The following is an 18,333-nucleotide window of genomic DNA, read 5'->3' on the forward strand; positions in this document are numbered from 1 at the left end:
ATGACGTCATGAAGTGTGATCGGAGGCCACTCCAGTTTTTAAAAGAGCATGGGCAGTCTATATTTATACAAGGCAAGGCATGGCTGTGTCCAAAGGTTCCATGATGCAGTCTATAATGGTAAATATCAGGGTACAACAGTGTTGCATAATTTACAAGGCCATCCCATCTGTCATTGAAAAACATAGAAAAGAGACAAATGTATGGTTCATCAGGAGGACAGATGTTAAGGCAAAGACTTGATTAAATGTGAAACACGATTTGTTACCGCATTACAGCCTCTCATTTCACGTCTTCAGAAATGTTTTTAATCGTGTTTATAACACAATCCAACAGGATCCAGGATTTCATAATAACATTGAATCCAAGAAAATACTAGGGAGAAGTAAATACCAAAAAAAAAAAAACAGATAAAATGTGCAGGAATGTAGAAAGGAATACTCACAAGGAAAACACACAAGAAACAGGCTACCCATAAGGTAATGACAACAGACTGCAGCTTCGGACGATATCACAGCTGATCCGCTGATCTCTAGAACAGGTTTTTAGATGTGTGCAAATATCAAATAGCTTTTTTAAGGTGAATGAATCAAAGAGGAAGGCTGAGTTTGTGTATGCACATGTAATGTTTCAATGTTTTTAAGTTAGCCTCTTTTGTTGCAAAAGCCTGGAAGAAACGTCAGGATGGTTTATTCTGTTAGTATTAGTATTGTTAAGCATCTACTTTTGGTTTCTGGTCTTTTTGTTGTTTAATATTGGTGTCTTGTAAGCCCTTGTGGGCTGGGCATATTGATTATGCATGACACAATAATATATGTAATCAATCAATCAAAATGTAAACAGGATTATTCGCCTCGTCTCTGTGACGACCTCCGTTGCCGTCTCAGAGGCGTAACGTTTGGTAGTACTGTTCCATCTTGGTGGCGTTTACACGACAACGGGGTGGGAAAAAGTCGTGACACTCCCACAACGTAAAGGCAGTATAAAAGGGGCTAGTTGCTAACTACAGTCCATGCAAGACAATGAGGCCACAAGAAGGCCAATTTATTCTAAATGCCTGCCCCCCCTAAGACTAAGGGGATGTGTTTATTTAAAAAAGCACACAAAGTAGAAAAAATGATTTAGCTACAAAAATAACATTGAAGTAATAGCTGTTTAAGAATGGAGCCACATGGTTCCTGCTAAACTGGCAAACATCATAATGCTCAAATCCTTAGGTCTTCTTCACTTTGCTGAAACAGTCGAGACGTTTTACTTTTGATTTAAGCTGTTAAATGAAGTTTTGTAAAATCAATTTATCTTGAAGTACATCAAAATCACTAAAATGTACTATTAATAAAATATCCACACTTTTATTCAAAAAAAGACTGGTTACCTGTCTGTCTCTACATGTCAGCCCTGTGATAGACTGGTTACCTGTCTATCTCTACATGTCAGCCCTGTGATAGACTGGTTACCTGTCTATCTCTACATGTCAGCCCTGTGATAGACTGGTTACCTGTCTGTCTCTACATTTCAGCCCTGTGATAGACTGGTTACCTGTCTGTCTCTACATGTCTCCCTGTGATAGACTGGTTACCTGTCTGTCTCTACACGTCAGCCCTGTGATAGACTGGTTACCTGTCTGTCTCTACATGTCAGCCCTGTGATAGACTGGTTACCTGTCTGTCTCTACATGTCTCCCTGTGATAGACTGGTTACCTGTCTGTCTCTACGTGTGAGCCCTGTCATAGACTGGTTACCTGTCTGTCTCTACATGTCTCCCTGTGATAGACTGGTTACCTGTCTGTCTCTACATGTCAGCCCTGTGATAGACTGGTTACCTGTCTGTCTCTACACGTCAGCCCTGTGATAGACTGGTTACCTGTCTGTCTCTACATGTCAGCCCTGTGATAGACTGGTTACCTGTCTGTCTCTACATGTGTCCATATGATAGACTGGTTACCTGTCTGTCTCTACATGTCTCCCTGTGATAGACTGGTTACCTGTCTGTCTCTACATGTCAGCCCTGTGATAGACTGGTCACCTGTCTGTCTCTACATGTCAGTCCTGTGATAGACTGGTTACCTGTCTGTCTCTACATGTCAGCCCTGTGATAGACTGGTTACCTGTCTGTCTCTACATGTCAGTCCTGTGATAGACTGGTTACCTGTCTGTCTCTACATGTCTCCCTGTGATAGACTGGTTACCTGTCTGTCTCTACATGTCAGCCCTGTGATAGACTGGTTACCTGTCTGTATTATACACTTCTCTTTTCCTTGTTTCTCCTTTTGCATAGTTAATTTCCCTCTAGTCCAATATGTGCAGAAATATAAACCTGATATACTGTATCTATTCCTATCTTCATAATTCTAACTACCATATGGATTATTTCAAGCCATGTCTTGCCTAGATTTCGATTGTATGTTGTCTATACTTGTTACTGCACTCATCGAATCCGATTCTATCAATACCTCACTTGGTTTTACTTCCTCTGCCCAATCCAAGGCAAGTAAGATATGTGCCAATGTGTCTGTAGAGCGACCTTAACTAAAATCACACAGACCTCATCTGGCAACCCACACTGTAGGAAACACTGCAAAGAATGCTGGGCGGCTTGATTCATTGTTTTTCATCAAGGAATAGTAAAAAAAAAAAAAAGATGCAAACAGTCAGTCAACTAAGCAAATGGAATTAAAAAAAGCGAGTTTTTCTTTGACAGCAGATTGAGTGACCTCATATCGGTCAAGTTATTCTGGGCTCAGCTGCTGTGGATCCGCAATGAGTCAGCTTCCTCCAGTAGAAGCCTACAACATAGTTTCGAGAGCTTGGTGTGGGGGATGAGGGAGTGGCTATGGAAAGCTACAGACGGCTGTGCAAACACCCACATACCATCACACCACACTCAGACATGTCAGAAAACATCAAGTGAAAAGGCTAATGTAAAGTGTGCGTAATATTCCTGATGGTTTTCAAATATTTGGATTTATTTTATTTGAGTGAATAATAAATATAACTTCATGGCTAGAATAACAATAACATATGGACATGTTGGATGATGGGGAGGAGCTCCTGAATGTGGGTGTCACTTGCAAATAACAGTGTGGACAGTCTGTTTGAAAGTGGTGAGCGGTGCACCCGCACTATGCTTGACTCAGTCATGCTGCCATGCAGGCCTTTTGTAAATACTGGGTTTCAACGCACAGTGGTACCGAGGACCCATTCTGTTTGAAATAATTTAATTTACACAACGCACTTTAAAATACAAACAAAATCTCAAGCTCCTTCACAAAAAAAAACAAGTGTAGTACAACATCAAAACAAAACAATTTACACAAAAGACACATGCAATTTTAAGGGTTCAATTAGGATACATAAAATTATAAACAAAATATTTGAAGACCGATCTTTAAATATAAATAAAATTAGAGATATGTTTCAGTGATTTAAAGAAAAACGAGTGAGCCAGGACGCCGAAAGGCCCTAAAAGAGAGAAGGAAGCTGGAGAAAGCACAGACACAGGTAACCTGGAGGAGAAGCTCAGCTATAGAACAACCACATATTTATATCATCTCAATCAGGGAACACAGGAGAGAGGAAGTATATATAACATGGACACTAAGGTATTTAGTATATATAACACAAGACACGAAACGGCTGCACTTGGCTGCTTTATTGGCTCAGGAATGTACCAGTAACGTTTCCATATTTAGCCTGCAGGAACTGTCATGACTGGGCTTCAGTCACTGCATAGATGTTCTTTTCAGTTGGGCTAGATTGTTGTGTTGTAAATAGAAACTTTCCTTTCAGGTGGTTATTAAAGCTGACTGTTTGAGCATTAGGACTATGTTGCCAAACAACAATGGATTGATTCAGTGAAACACCAACATGGGAGCCCAGGTTTGCAGACAGGAATAGGGAACAGAATCTAGCCACTTGGAAGTAAGAGGGTGGAAAGCAGAGCAGGAAGAAGGAATGGAAACACTGGAGTTGTGTTCAGGGCCCTCCCACTCTGTTATTAGCATGGGAAACTCCCAACTCTGGTTGTGTGCCGGCACCAAGTCAATCTGAGCCAAGATACACAAGACTGAACAGACCAAAGACACGACGAAGCAGAAAAACTTTGAGGAAGATTTTAACAGTGGGTGAGAATGTTTCTGTTCTGTTTTTTTTATGTGTCCACTCAGGGACCAACCCTTCCTCAGCCTGAAAGTGAGTTAATGTTTGTCTCTGTGTATTTCAGGCGTCTGGGACTTTGCCCTTGTTGGCCAGTGTTGCCTTTCCCCCCCGTTCCCGTCGCTCTGTGAGCCGTACCCCCAGCGTACCAGCAGGAGCAACAAGGGTGAGGGAACAGTGCCCCTCCGCCCCTCTGGCCCTGTCCTCCACCTTCCTTTCACCTGGAAAGAAGACATTCCAGTTTTCCTCTGTGCTTTGTCAACCCCTGTCACCCATCGCTGCTGTAAGGACCATCCACCTTCACCTTCCCATAAAAACCTAGAGGATGCTGGGAAATTGGCTGTAAAGCCGCGAAGTATGAGCCCACCTCCCCCCCGCCCTCCTCCCCCCCGCTCCATGCCACGCTCTGCCCTGCCCCTATCTGGACTTCCGGCGGCTCCCACCAGACCCAAGAGCAGGCCAGACGCTGTGTCTCCAAGGCAACAACCGTCCCTCGTTAGACGCTCTGCTCCCACTCGTCCAGTAATGGGTGCCAAGCACAGCAGCCTGACCAAAATCTCCAGTTCACCCGTACCCGTGCCTTCAAACCCTCCACCTCCACAGCCCAAAAAGCATGATCTGGAAGCTCACCGCTGCCACATTGCCCTGGATGATGAAACCATCGCCAAGGCTCTGTCCCGGGCCAAGCTGCCACCCTGCCAGCCTCCACCTGTACTACTGGAGAAGACTCCATCAAGTCCTCAGGGGGACAGGGGACACCAGCAGCTCAGTGACATGAGCATGTCCACTTCCTCCTCTGACTCACTGGAATACTCTCATTCTCCTGGATTCTTACCCCGACACAATCGGGACCCAGTGGAGGACAGCAGTGATGATGATGAGGATGAGGAGGAACACTATGGGGTCGGTCTGGAGACTGACCTAGAAATGCGCCTCCGTCCGTCCCTCAAAGTACGGCAGCGAAGGGTCGACGTCAGCCTGAGTGGCAACTCTTTCATCCTCCCCAGGGCCCTGAAGGGACGCTTACTCAAGGTGAGCAGCGTGCTCAGCTCCCTCATGACCCCGGAGAGAAGGGCGGTGAAATGGATTGCCGAGCTGTCGAGGGACAAGAACTCATACTTTGGCTCCCTGGTTCAGGACTACATTAGCTTTGTTCAGGAGAACCGGGGCTGTCACACCTCAGGGATGGACTTCCTGCAGACTCTCAGGCAGTTTATGACACAGATGAAGGCTTACCTGCGCCAGAGCTCCGAGCTGGACTTCCCTATAGAGTCACTCATACCAGAGGACCAGATCGGTGAGTTGGCCAGGAAGGTCATTAAAACCATCAATTTGAATTTGAGGGACATTGTTAGAATGGTGGGTTTGTGTGCCTTGGCGTGTGTGATGTTTTAGTCATGTCCCAGCATTCACTTCCCTACACGTTGTCCGTCCTGTCTAGTCTCAGTAGTGAAACCAGTGAGTGACCCGGCTCGTCAAAGTTTCCTCATTACTGGTATTGAGTTACAGATGGGTACTGTAGCACAGTCAGATATTTTTGGCTTCTGTTAAGCAGCTCTTAGTGCAGCTGACGCTCATTTTGAAAGACAGGCATTTCACTTAGTTGGTTTTCTAACCTGATTGAAATGTGTCTGAAGTACTGAAAACTAATGTCTGGTCAGTTAAGTGCTCTCTGACCATTTTTTTGTATTTTACTACTGCTTGTGTTTAGAAAACATTTAACATTAGAATTTGGAAATACTAGAAAAATAGCCTTAAAAAAGCCTTATATTGTGGTACAAGCACTGTTTGTAATTTTATTGGATGTTATCAAAGTAGTTACTATGAGCTCATGATGATTGTAAAGCCTGAGCAGCCCCATCGAAGGGATGTCTCATTACAATCATATTTTTGTGAACTATTTGCATGAAGATGTAAGTGTGATTTTGCACTCATCTCACGTCCCTTGTTCATTGTGAACAATAACAGCAAAGCCTTGTTCAGAGGCAGAGAAGGGATGCATTATGGTTGTGCTAGATAAAGCATCCCATTGGAGATGGGACATATGAGGAAATGTAAAAGTTTCTTTATATAGCGACTCTGCATAAGTAAGAATGACGTTTCATAGTCTTGACGAAGCTAAACATGATCAGAGAAATCTGATGTTATTCATGGTTATAGCTATTAATTTATCCCTGAAAAAACAAACAAAACAAAAAAACAGCTAGGTATGAGCAGTGAGCAGGCAGTCTTCCTTAGGTCATGCTACAATCCCACAGAATGTGTTGAAAAGAAAGGAGAAGTGGAGTTAAGATGTCTGTTTTTACAGAAAGATTAAGACATTTTGGGAAAGAAATGTATTGTTTCTAGTAAAATTGGTCTGGAAGTTCAAACCTCTGAGTATTTGTAACAGCTATAATACTCTCTAATATATTTTGTGTTGTGAGGTACAATGATCAACCATTGGCAGACAAACAGATCAGCCTGCTCTCATAAAAATGTTATGTTCCCACACAACTAGACTGCATTGTGAACACACAGGCCATTTATCAATGACAAACAGAAAGTGCAGCATTATTATTATGGAAGACAGATGGCACTAAACTGAACTGTCTTCTAAACACTTTATTACATGATACATTACACTACCAAGTCAGCTGACAGCCCAGCCCATACCATAACATCGGCATCAACACTAAGATGAGAAGCTCTTAGATAGAGTCCGGACGATTTCTGGTTTCACCGGTCTGGTTCGGTGTACGGGGCTAAACCGGTTTGATTTATGCAAACCGGTTGAAGGTTGATGCCAGTCAGGTCTAGAGGCCGACTGGGGATCAGTTGAACTATTCGGTCATTGAGAAAGCATCTCTGGTGTTAATTTGGCCTGTATGTGGTGGTTTTATTTGAATATCCACCATATACAGTAAAAGGCACTGAGAATGTAATGGCTTCCGCTCTTTCTCACACCTTCACAACTGCAGCTAAATGTTGCCTGTATTTGTATCTTTGTCTGGTTCTCTCTGGTCTATCTTGCTCTCGCTTCTATAGGTACATTGTAGTTTCACTTAATTAAAAAGACCCAGTCATTTTAGCAAACATTACTGAACAGAGGAAACAAATTCCTGCACATGATTAACAGCACTGTGTAGAAAGATAAAAATGGCAAAACCAAAAGTTTTAAAACCACTAATGGAACAAATCAAATCTGAATTATTCATTATATTGTAATGTATTCATTCCTGATATTCAACAACGGAAAGGATTAGTACATAGGATTTAGTGGCATCTAACCGAATGGCCTTAAGGCGCTTAAAATGCCACTTCAACATAAAATCATGAAAGGTCTTCTCTCTAGTCAGGTTTTAGTGTGTCTGTTCGGGGCTACTGTAGAAACATTTAACATGATTACTTATGATATAATACTAAGAGGGCCTGCTCCCTTTGTAGATATGATGACCTTCACAACAATTCTTTGTTTTAGGTGATTATACACTAATGATAACATAGTTATGAACATTATATTAATTTCTGCTTATCCACCCTCCTTGGTGCTACACAGTGGACCTAAGGAGCAAAAGTAATTACTAATCTGACTTCAAAGAAGTAAATCACATTACATATTTGCTATTTACTCTAGCTAAAAGGCCACCTGAATGTTTAGCACATGCTCTTTGAAAAGTCAAAAACGGTCAGATTAGTTAATGCTGCCATTCATTAAGCTAGCTTACAGTTAAAATGTGCACTTGGACCTCCATAATGGCTCCATCCCCAACTCTGGCTTCATGTAATCATCAGCCTACCTCAACCAAAAAGTAGAGCAAATACAGCATCTCACATTTACACAACTGGCAGCTGTGGAATGCAGATTGGACCAAAAATCTAGTTCTGATGATATTAATATGTAATTTGTTTGTTTTAAGATAATTGATTATACTCCGTTAACACGTCAATTAAGTCTTAAGGCGTTTGAGCATGTTAAGATTCAGTTTTTTATGTCTTAAGGTGTATTCAAATTAGGTGTTACTAGTTTTTGCAATCATTTGCGAGAGAGTGGCAAGTCATTTGAAGTGGTGTGTTCACCAAAGTGCACACTAGCTGGCAGTAGTAGAACAATTGGCAACCTGTTGAGGAGTTTGCATGTTCTTCCCATGAATGACCGGGTTCTCAGCTTCCTCCCACAGTCCAAAACATGCAGGATGGGGATAGGTACATTGACCCCAAACTTGCTCAATGTTAATTCTTCTGCTTTTATTTTTGTCTTTGCATCTTCACACAAACAGCACAGATGCATGCGAGTGGAGCAGACACATTTGTTACTTTGGCCTACTTTGCTATAAAATATATAATATTTCTGATTATCGCATAGCTTTGTCCCCACGCAATTATGCTAATAAAACAATGATAAACGAAAAAAACGAACACGCATGATTAAGGGCCCGGCCTGGCCCAACCTGACCCGACTCGCGGGCTTATTGACGTCCAAGTGGGGTCGTGGTTAAACGTCCAAATAGCGGATCTAGTTGCACGTCATGTAGACGGACAGAATTGTCAATTGTCAACTGACAAGTCACGTCTTTGCATTGACTTTAAATGTATAATATATATATTTTGGAGTGAACAGCCCTATAGGATGTAGACACAAAACTAGTAGTTTTGGTCCAATGGGTGTTCCAAAGAGCTCTGATGACTATCCCCAGCCTCCAGCCAGTCTTCATTCAATGAGCTGCACACAAATCAAATGCATGTTTGCAACAGTGAACAAGAGAACATGTACAAACACGAATCCTGTTGTTGTGGAGAAAGGTATGATGAGTCTCCATACTGTGTTGTGGGTCTCCTGAGGTCAGGGTTGGGCAGCTCCCTGCTAAGTCTAATAAACCTTGTCAAGAACAAGTGGAGGCCTAGGTGTTTTCCAGAGGCTGGACTCATCCCAACGATTCCCATGTGTACACAAGGGGGGGGCCTACAGAGCACACACACACACACACACACACACACACTTTCTGAATGTTAACTTCTTGATTTCCTCCAGAAAGGCCCATTTCCTTTTTACATTGAACAAAAAATTGTTTTGGGCTTCATCTAGACTGTTCAAAGCTTCCCTCAACTGCAGTAAACTGTAAAAGAGTCTGTGATCTGAAAACTAAAAAAAATACACAAAAGCAAATTAAACATAGGTGAAGGTTTACGCATTTACATCCCACAAATGACAGCTTTCAATTTCCTGCTTCTCGTACAGACCAGGTGCTAGAGAAGGCCATGCACAAGTGTGTCCTAAAGCCTCTGAAGAGTGTGATCGAGACAACGTTACATGACTTTCAGGTAAGAGATCATTCAAACCTATTAACCTGCTATTTAACTGGTTGGTGGTTGGAGATGTTACACTGTCTTTACCATCTTAATTCACAATATCATCAATTCACCAGTTCACAATATCATAAGAAATAAAGAAAGAAAGAAAGAAGAGGGGATGACTGACTGATTGGTTGAATCTTACTTACCGTAATCTCAAATTGGGATATAACAAAAGATTCAAAACAAAGACACAACATTCATGCTGTGTTCCCGGGCTATGGAGGATGTGAACCTAATGATGATATGTCCACAGGTGAGCAGCAGAGCTCTGCAGCAGCTGAGGGAGAACCTGGCCCTGGCTAAGACCAAGAGGGCCCAGGAGTTTGGAGTGGATGGAGCGGTGCCTCCTGATGAAGTGGCTCTTGACAAAATCCGCCACAAGTTTCTCAAAATGAGGAAGATGTACTCCCCTGAGAAAAAGGTGTTGTTGCTGCTGCGTGTGTGTAAACTCATCTACACCATCATGCAGGATAACTCAGGTATAGAGAAGTGTGTTTACCAGCATAAGACAGACTCATTTTTCTTTGTTGAATCTAAAATGTTTTGTGAATCAGCGTGTTTCTAGTGACATGAGCTCACCACACTGATCCACCTCACTGCTCTCTTTCCCACCAGGCAGGATGTACGGTGCTGATGACTTCCTGCCCATGCTGACTTATGTGGTGGCTCAGTGTGACATGCCACAGCTAGACACAGAAGTCCAGTACATGATGGAGCTGCTGGACCCGTCTCTTCTGCAAGGAGAGGGTAGGTCCAGTCGCCCATTACTTTTTTTGGTGTATAACATACATATAATATACAGTCAGTACAGTACCACATCATTTGGCGTAAAAGCCCTCTTCTAATGGGCAGTAAAGAGTAACTAAACCCCAGGGGTTTGTTGGTGACAAAGCTGCCTGCGTAATCGTTGCCTACCTCCTCTCCTGAAGTCAGTCGCTGTGGCTATTTCCAACATAATATCTAGAATTCAAATACGATGCATTTAAATGTCAAGATTTGGATGGGAATCAATCAACAGCACAATTAAATACCCATTTTTATTAACCACTTAATAAAGTGGCTTGGGCTTTAGTTACTAATTTGTTAGCCTCAACACAGGTCTTAATCACGTCAGCTGAGTTTAGCAGGAGTGTTCTGTGAGAGAGCCTAGACAAAGGAAGGGAAGTCCATTTAATATCGGAAGGAAATTCCAGTCTGATTGATTTCAATGGGCTGGAGTGGGTTCAGAGGAAAACGGGGAAGAAATATTGTCCTTTCAGCGTCAACCTGTCCAAAGCTTCTATTCATTATTTGAAAGAATGCCTGTTCTTTTTAAATGTAATGGCCACGGGTTTCATTTCTACATAACTATCCCTGTTTGGTTTCTTGTTTTCCTTTGTCCCCCTCAGGAGGCTACTACCTGACCAGCGCCTATGGAGCCATGGCCCTCATCAAGAACTTCCGGGAAGAGCAGGCAGCGCAGGTCCTTAGCTCCGAGGTCAGAAGCACTCTGCACCAGTGGCACCGACGGCGCACCAGCCAGCGCTCAGCACCGACGGTGGACGATTTTCAGGTATCACGCCTGACCTGAACCCAACTTGAACATCCAGGCAGTGAGTTTAAGTTGTACCAATTATAAATAAACCCAAACGTTATGTTCAGCATGAAAGGTGCTGTTTCGTCAGTGAAAGGGAATAGTACATGTTTCCACTAATGTCACAGCATCTGGTGGTCTGGATCCTAGATCTGGATCCATGGTTCAAGTGTTTGTGGACAGCACCCTCTAGTGGAAAATGTAACAACTTCTCTGGCTTTAACTGCATGTTTTTCTTTTGCCTGCATTCAACAATATATTGCATGCATTATTACTTTTAAATGACCATATGTTATAATTTACTCATGTTTTTAATCTTATGTTACTGCAATTTACTTATTCTATTTTAGTTGACCTATTTCACGTAATGTATATTACTATTAATGCTATTCTATTTTGCACTGACTGCTGTTAGTATGATTTCTTATACACATTTATATGTATTACTTTATTATGTGTAGATGTTTATATTGTAATGTATTGTTTTTTCTCTTATTCTTCAGGTGTAACTTTTTTTGTATAATCTCTGGCACAAGAATTTCCTTTGATATTAATAAAGTTCCATTTGTTCCCTCTTATCTAATTGTCTTGTCTCAATGATTCACAGATTTCTCTCTTTGTAAACACAGGCCTTTTTGTTTCTCTCTGTAGAACTATCTTCGTGTAGTCCTGCAGGAAGTGGACACTGCAGGCTGCACAGCCAAAACCCTGATGGTCCACCCATACACCACCACAGAGGAGGTCTGCTCACTCTGCGCCTACAAGTTCAAGATCCCAGACCCTGACAGCTTTGCACTGTTTTTGGTCACTGAGGACACCAGCCAACAGCTCGCCGTGGACACACACCCTCAGCGGATTAAAGCCGACCTCCACAGCCGACTATGTGCACAGAGCTTCCACTTTGTCTACAGGAGGGTGCTGAACCTAAACCTTTGCATTCCGGCCATCTTGCACAATGGTAACTGTTGAATAGATCAGGAGAATTCTAATACTGATGTTATGCAGTATTCTGGTGGTGCTTGTAGACTTTTACACTTTCTTTTAAATTAAATTTAAGTTTAAGATTTTGTAGATAGGTTTGAGTATGTTTCAATGGACAATTGTACATGTTGATGCAGATATAAAATGTCTTTGTTCAAATGTGATGATGCCAATACTAATGATAAGATTATTTATTTTCATGCAAACACCATGAAGGACTGGTGTTTCCCTCAAACACCTGACACTGAGCGTCAGCTTTGGGTAGAAAAGTCAAAAGGTACATTCACACCAAACATGAAGCAAATTTCACCAAAGGATCAGTTGTAGTTCTTCATGGAATCATTTGTGTTCACCCCATTGGCCCACGCCACAAATTTGCTTTGCATTTGGTGTGGACATACCTTCACTGTCCTTCGGTGGTTTGGTGGTATGCTGAGGCTGTGGGTTTTTAGTATGTCAAGTATTTTAATGGAGGTGGATGGGCATAGATGCAGAGGTCATACAGTTTAATAAAGTATTTAATATAACTAACATTTGCCTTAATTGAGTAATTGAACATAAAGTCTGCTACTGGTAGCTTTCAGCTATCATCCAATGATGAGTCAGCTTTAATTAATATGACCCAGATAAAAACTGTATGCTAATATGTTGATTTAATAAGAAAAAAAATACAAGGTTTTTAATTGCTCTTATTTTTATTTTCTGTCATTGCTGGTCAGTTGTAACTTGTATGCCTGTGTAGAAATATTTTTATATTCAACGATTTGGGTTGTGATTTTTGTTCCGGGCTGAGTAGACTTGGATTAATGCCAGTTATTTCTCAAAAGTCTGTTTAAAGCACCAACTACTATGATTTCTTATGGAAATATATAAAACTCTTTACAAACAAGGCTACTTGCTAACTTTTTTTGTATATATTTTGAGAGGAAGTATCGATTCTTAGGCATAATAACAGGATTTTAATGGATCTCTAAAAGGAAATTCATGGCCTATAAATAACAAAACGTTAGTTTTTCCTGGTTGGTCAATAATCTACAGAATCCCTGAGTAGCAGGGTCTGACTGTCTTCTCTACACAGTCCTGGTCCTAGTTCTCCCATGCCTCCCTTCCAGCAATGTGCCAATAGTCAGGATAACATATGGGCATAGATGCCACCCAGTGGCGGCGCAAGGGAGGAGCTAGGAGGTGCTGTAATAGCCATAGCACCCACCCAGCACCCCCAAGAAATGTCTGTAATTTTTTTATATTTATATTTTAATGTCATGTTTGAATAGTCTTTTTCATGTTTAAAATGGGAATTAAATAATCATTTGTGTGTTGAATTGTGTGAAATATTATTTTCAGAGGTTTACATTGGCAAGCTTATGTATGTTGTATCTATAGCCCTTGTGTTGAATACTTTTACATATATGCTTATAGTCGCGGAACGAGTATAGTAAATGCGGGCGTGCACGCGTGTGTAGCTATATATACCAAGGGTGGTCCGATGCGACCGCCATAATGAAATGCCCTGACATTCAAAGCACCTTCTCTTAAGTGTTGAGCATCTCCATAGCACCTGCAACAGAAAATCTCTGGAGCCGCCACTGATGCCACCAGGTTTTTGAAGTTCACAGTGGGTGGGTCTGGCAGTCACCATCTTGGCAGTGACAACACAGAAACTGGTCAAAGAGGTGGATCATTGGTGGAACTGGGGCAGGACCAGGTTAATCAGCAGAGCAGATAGCTAGCGACTAGCGACTAGCAACTAGCGACCAGAGACAACACCCACTTGTCACTCAAAGAACAGGTGAAGCTGGATCTGTTCCTGCTGTGGGAACAGGGTCCTGCTGGTGTCTGAGCTGAGGAGTTTCTGGTACACCTGCATGATTTTGAAAACTATATGAGCGCTAAAGCACAGCGGTGGGGTTGAAAAGGCATGAAGTGCTCAGTAGGCACCTGACCTTTGTAAGATTTTTCTATGCATCTTGGGGATCTCTTCATTCTAGCCTTAAAGCTCATATTGATAACATTTTTATGTAAACAAATAAAAAAAAAACATCCACAGAGCTTTAAGAAAGGTGCAGAATGAAAAAAAAAGTGAAAATAATGTGCCGGCCTGTAATGAATGTTTTGTTTACCTCTGTGTAGATGTGTGACCTGTGGCTGTGGCTTTTAGCAAGGCTTGTGAGCCAATAGAACGACAACGTTGGTATCACGTGGTATCTCTGCGTAGTCAGGGGTCAAGAGTCTTTGGGGTTGCCAGTTAGTGTGGAAAAAATCTAAACGGAAAAACGGCTGAGTTTGGCGGTAAGCGGGCGGCATTTGGGTACCAGTCTCAAGTGCTAAGTGACAAAAGGAGGAGCAAGACCAGAGTGAACGTTGGTTCAGCGTTCAGTGTTTGATCGTTGGAGTCAGCTGAAGGAGTTTCAGGGACTGAAAAGGTCACAGGTAAAGTATGGCAGCGCTGGGCTCGGAATGGCAGAGCTCCCACAGGATATCAGTCAGAGCGAGCCCCGTTTCCTGGTTCTGGTCACATTTGATCTTCTTGGGCTGAGACTGCCCCGTACAGAGGTTGGACTTGGACAGAGGTGGATTTAGTCGGTGATCTATGTGGCTGGCGTAGCACACCGCCACAGAGGAGGTTGCAGGGCTGGGTTTGGTGTAGCGCAGTTCCGTCACAGAACTGAGCAGGCGGTAGACAGGCGGAACCCGTTGTCGAGGCCGGAAAGCTGGGTCGAACGCCGGAACTGAGACAGAGCAGACTGGTCGGGGAGAGGGTAATCCGTCCGAGAAACGCTGGAGAGACTAGTACTGGGGACTGTAGAAGAAAACTCTTCAGGTCCAATTCTGTAGCTGGTTCAAATGAGGTTTAATCACTGACAGCGGAGAAAAGAAATTCACAGCGTATCCATGAAGATCCAGTCTGTCGAATGGCCTGGCCGAGTTGGATTTATACAGAACATGCCAGAGAACAAAAGGGAAGGCGTCATGAGTGGATTTGCATTGAATCAACAGATGTCTCTCTGCAGAGGAAGAGACATCTGTTGATATCTACAAGGTGTGACCGTTCTCGGGAGAGCTAGATGATGTCACTACAGGGGTCACTCATCGGGCCTTGATCAATGTATTTGAGACAAATGGTACAGAGAAGAGGGAATGATCAAAGAGTCTTTTCATCAAGACGGCAAGGGTTAACACAATGGAAAACAGCTCAGCAGGACATTTGATGTTTAGAGAGAAAGGAACATTATACCAAAACAAAATAAGAAATGTAAGGTAACACATTTTCTTCTACAGGACATAAAACAATCTGGCAATGAGTGCAGAGTGGAGAGGAGTATATATACCCGACTGGTTATAACCATCATAATCTGGGTGTGAGCCTAAAGTGGCCCACATATGACATGGCACTTATGGCCCAAATGTTTAACAACTTAGTTGGCCCACTTTTGGCGAATGCATGGCACAGCCAGCACTGGCTAATCAGACACTACACAGGCTTTTATGTTGCCAATGCCATTATTTATGTTTAACTTCCTGTCCACTAGAGGGCGTTCCAAAAACATTACCAATAAATATGTTGAATAAACACAAATGTTCCAGTGAATAAAAACCAATGATCCTTCGCATTCCTTTTGGTGTGAACAGTGTAGAACCGGTTTAAACTGTATTTAATTGATGAATTTGACCTAAATTCACCTCTTGTACAAGTACAAGTATGCAATGTTTTCTCCACTATCTTGTGTCTGCAATATTTTATATAACAAAAACACAGATAATAAATGGGAATATATATAAATGATTGAACAACACTAACAAACTCTGTCCCTTGTATTCATTATCATTTCTCAACATTCTAATTTTACAAAAAAATAGCACTTTTCTTTCTCATACAAAATGTGAGGCTTTATGTACAAGGAATCAGGATATTTTTAAGTCAACACACAGTCTTCAGAGAGGTAAGAAAAGGAGTTTTTAAGTATTCAAGTAATAAAACACAATTTTACTGAAAGAGAAGACAAACATTACAAAGCTGCATATTTTATCATTCATTGGAAAATCAAATCAAACAGCCCTGATTAAAAACATTCACTGCTGCCCTTTGTATCCTTTCTACCTATTGTTCATAGGAAGCTACATCGCATCATTGAAACAAAAAAATTGGCATTTATGTATCCTCCCAGGAAGCCTTGCAGTGCAAGTGTGCAGCCAGTGTCAGTAAAGTTAATTCAAAAACACAGTAAAGCGTTTTAACTAATCTAAAGATATTGATTGTTATTTTCGCAGGTAGGATTGTGATCTCATGAGAAGTAGGAGAAACCTGACAAATGGTCATAATTAGTAATAACAAAGGTTAAATAAAATGATGTGGCACTCACACATGACGGAAAGCATGATGTTTCCAGAGCTTTATGCAATTAAACATTTTACTAACCCATTTGGGGTTTTTAGAAACATATTTTAATCTTTATTCTGTACATTTGTTCAAAGCCAAGTGTGCAGTTTAAATTGTGCACAAAAAACTCCCATGATTTCTGTCTCTTTAACATTAACTTGATTGTTGTGATGTTTAGAAGAGTGGTTGTATGAGATTCTTCTTCGTCGTCGGTGAATTAGTAGAAACAGAAAGGAGTAGCAGCACGGGAGCAATGTACTGCTATATTTTACACCTACAATCAATATCAGTTTAAGTGGACCATAGATATAAAACCATAGATATAATACATAAGTACTGTATTTTATTCAAGACAATGAGCATAAGACATCTGTCTGTCTGGAATAAACCAACAAAAACAAAATCTTTGGTTGAATATGATTATTATACCTCCAAGAGTACAATCCTTTCAATCAGGAAGATAAGTGTGCATTATTGCAGACAATGATTATATTTTGACGATGATTCATGATTTTTATTATTTTTTTGTATACTGAAACATTGGCATGGCATGAAATGGGATTTAGTAACGAAGTTGAGTACTTCTTGTCATTAACGTATTTTTTTCTCACACTTGACTGGTATGGAATCAACTGTTTAGCGGTCAAATGTCAGGGTAATATTAATAATTTTGCCATAATGGTAAAGTTACCATTGAACTAAGTTAGCATAGCTAACAAAAAAGTGTTTACTGGTTATAAAGTATCTGTTTTGCGAAACGATCAATACTAGATCTAGCAATCAGCAGTAAATGTAAAGTTAGCTAGTACTCTAACACTTTTTGTAGTTTTAGATAACCCATAATGACATGACATAATGTCTACTTTCATATATGAAGTGGAAGCTACACTGACAATATTTTCACCTATTTACCTTGCTGTCAGACAGGGAACAGGCCCTTTTGACAGCAGCTATATTGACATGACAACTCAGGGTAAAGACATGGAATTAATAACATTAATTTTGTGGGTCTATTCTATTTAGGTGGGCAGGTCCCTGGTATTGTGCATGCTGGCTCAATGGAGAGGCTGTGAATGGGACTACACCTGTGTTTACCCATCGCTCCATGTCAAAATGGCTGCTGTGAAAACGGGCTCCTGAAGCTGTTATCGGTTCTCTCTTCAAAAACACCAGACTCCATTAAGAAAAGATGTAATTTAACCTACTGCTGCTTCCATTGGTACGTTTTTTGTGTGTTATTGTGTGACTTTGGTGAATCCGAAATAAGCCTTTAAAACACCAAAGTGATGGAGACCAGCAGTAGACCAGCAGTAGACCAGCAACTCCTGTGTTCTGAGAGGTAAAATAACTGTTTTTGTCAATGGAGTCTTGTGGTTTTGAAGAGAGCATAACAACTTCAGTTCTGCATGTCTGACGAAAAGGACACTGACTATGGATAAGAACGTCATACAACCAACTTCAAACAATCCAAACTATCGCTTTAAATTATGCACAAAAACATCCTATGATTTCTGTCATTTTAACATTAAACAATCCAAAACACAGACACACATGAGTGACCTCACACCAGACTAAACATCTTTTCAGAAGCATTTGGGCCTGAATACCTCAGATCACCAAAATTAATTTATTTCTTTTAAATAGTGTGCACTGTGAAATGTACTTCCTGATACGCTGGGCTGAGCCATTGTGTCCAATGAATCTGGCAGCCCATCATGTAGAGGCTATCTGTCCATGCACCCGGAAGCGGTAAAGACATGTGTATTCCACGTGACCCCAGTTAGTGAGGACACGCAGCTCCACACATCGATACACCACGTCACTGGGGCTCTACATGAAAGAAAACACAACATACAGTCAACAAATATCAAGCTCTTAATCTAACCTCACACTTTTAATATAGAAGAGGAAATA

General features: G+C 41.4%; 2 protein-coding genes across 4 annotated transcripts in view; one reads left to right on the forward strand and one right to left on the reverse strand.

Annotated features, from left to right (window-relative positions):
* Nucleotides 1-4,016: 4,016 nt before the first annotated feature.
* Nucleotides 4,017-13,350, forward strand: LOC311011429 (ras and Rab interactor 2-like). The gene is made up of 7 exons (XM_084006369.1): nucleotides 4,017-4,122; nucleotides 4,221-5,450; nucleotides 9,372-9,454; nucleotides 9,741-9,966; nucleotides 10,103-10,234; nucleotides 10,876-11,039; nucleotides 11,712-13,350. Exons 2-7 carry the CDS (start codon nucleotides 4,511-4,513, stop codon nucleotides 12,027-12,029), a joined length of 1,863 nt encoding a protein of 620 aa, XP_083862495.1. The 5' UTR covers nucleotides 4,017-4,122; nucleotides 4,221-4,510; the 3' UTR covers nucleotides 12,030-13,350.
* Nucleotides 13,351-16,461: 3,111 nt separating this feature from the next.
* Nucleotides 16,462-18,333, reverse strand: part of sun2 (Sad1 and UNC84 domain containing 2) — a 29,575-nt gene continuing 27,703 nt past the window's right edge. For all 3 annotated transcript variants that reach the window (XM_084006367.1, XM_084006365.1, XM_084006366.1), the window contains one exon: nucleotides 16,462-18,249. In XM_084006367.1, coding sequence (XP_083862493.1) covers nucleotides 18,133-18,249 — 117 coding nt within the window. In that variant the 3' untranslated portion in view covers nucleotides 16,462-18,132. The remainder of the gene's footprint in view (nucleotides 18,250-18,333) is intronic.

The sequence above is a fragment of the Eutrigla gurnardus genome, assembly GCF_963514095.1.
Source record: "Eutrigla gurnardus genome assembly, chromosome: 3".
In the NCBI taxonomy this organism is placed as follows: domain Eukaryota; kingdom Metazoa; phylum Chordata; class Actinopteri; order Perciformes; family Triglidae; genus Eutrigla; species Eutrigla gurnardus.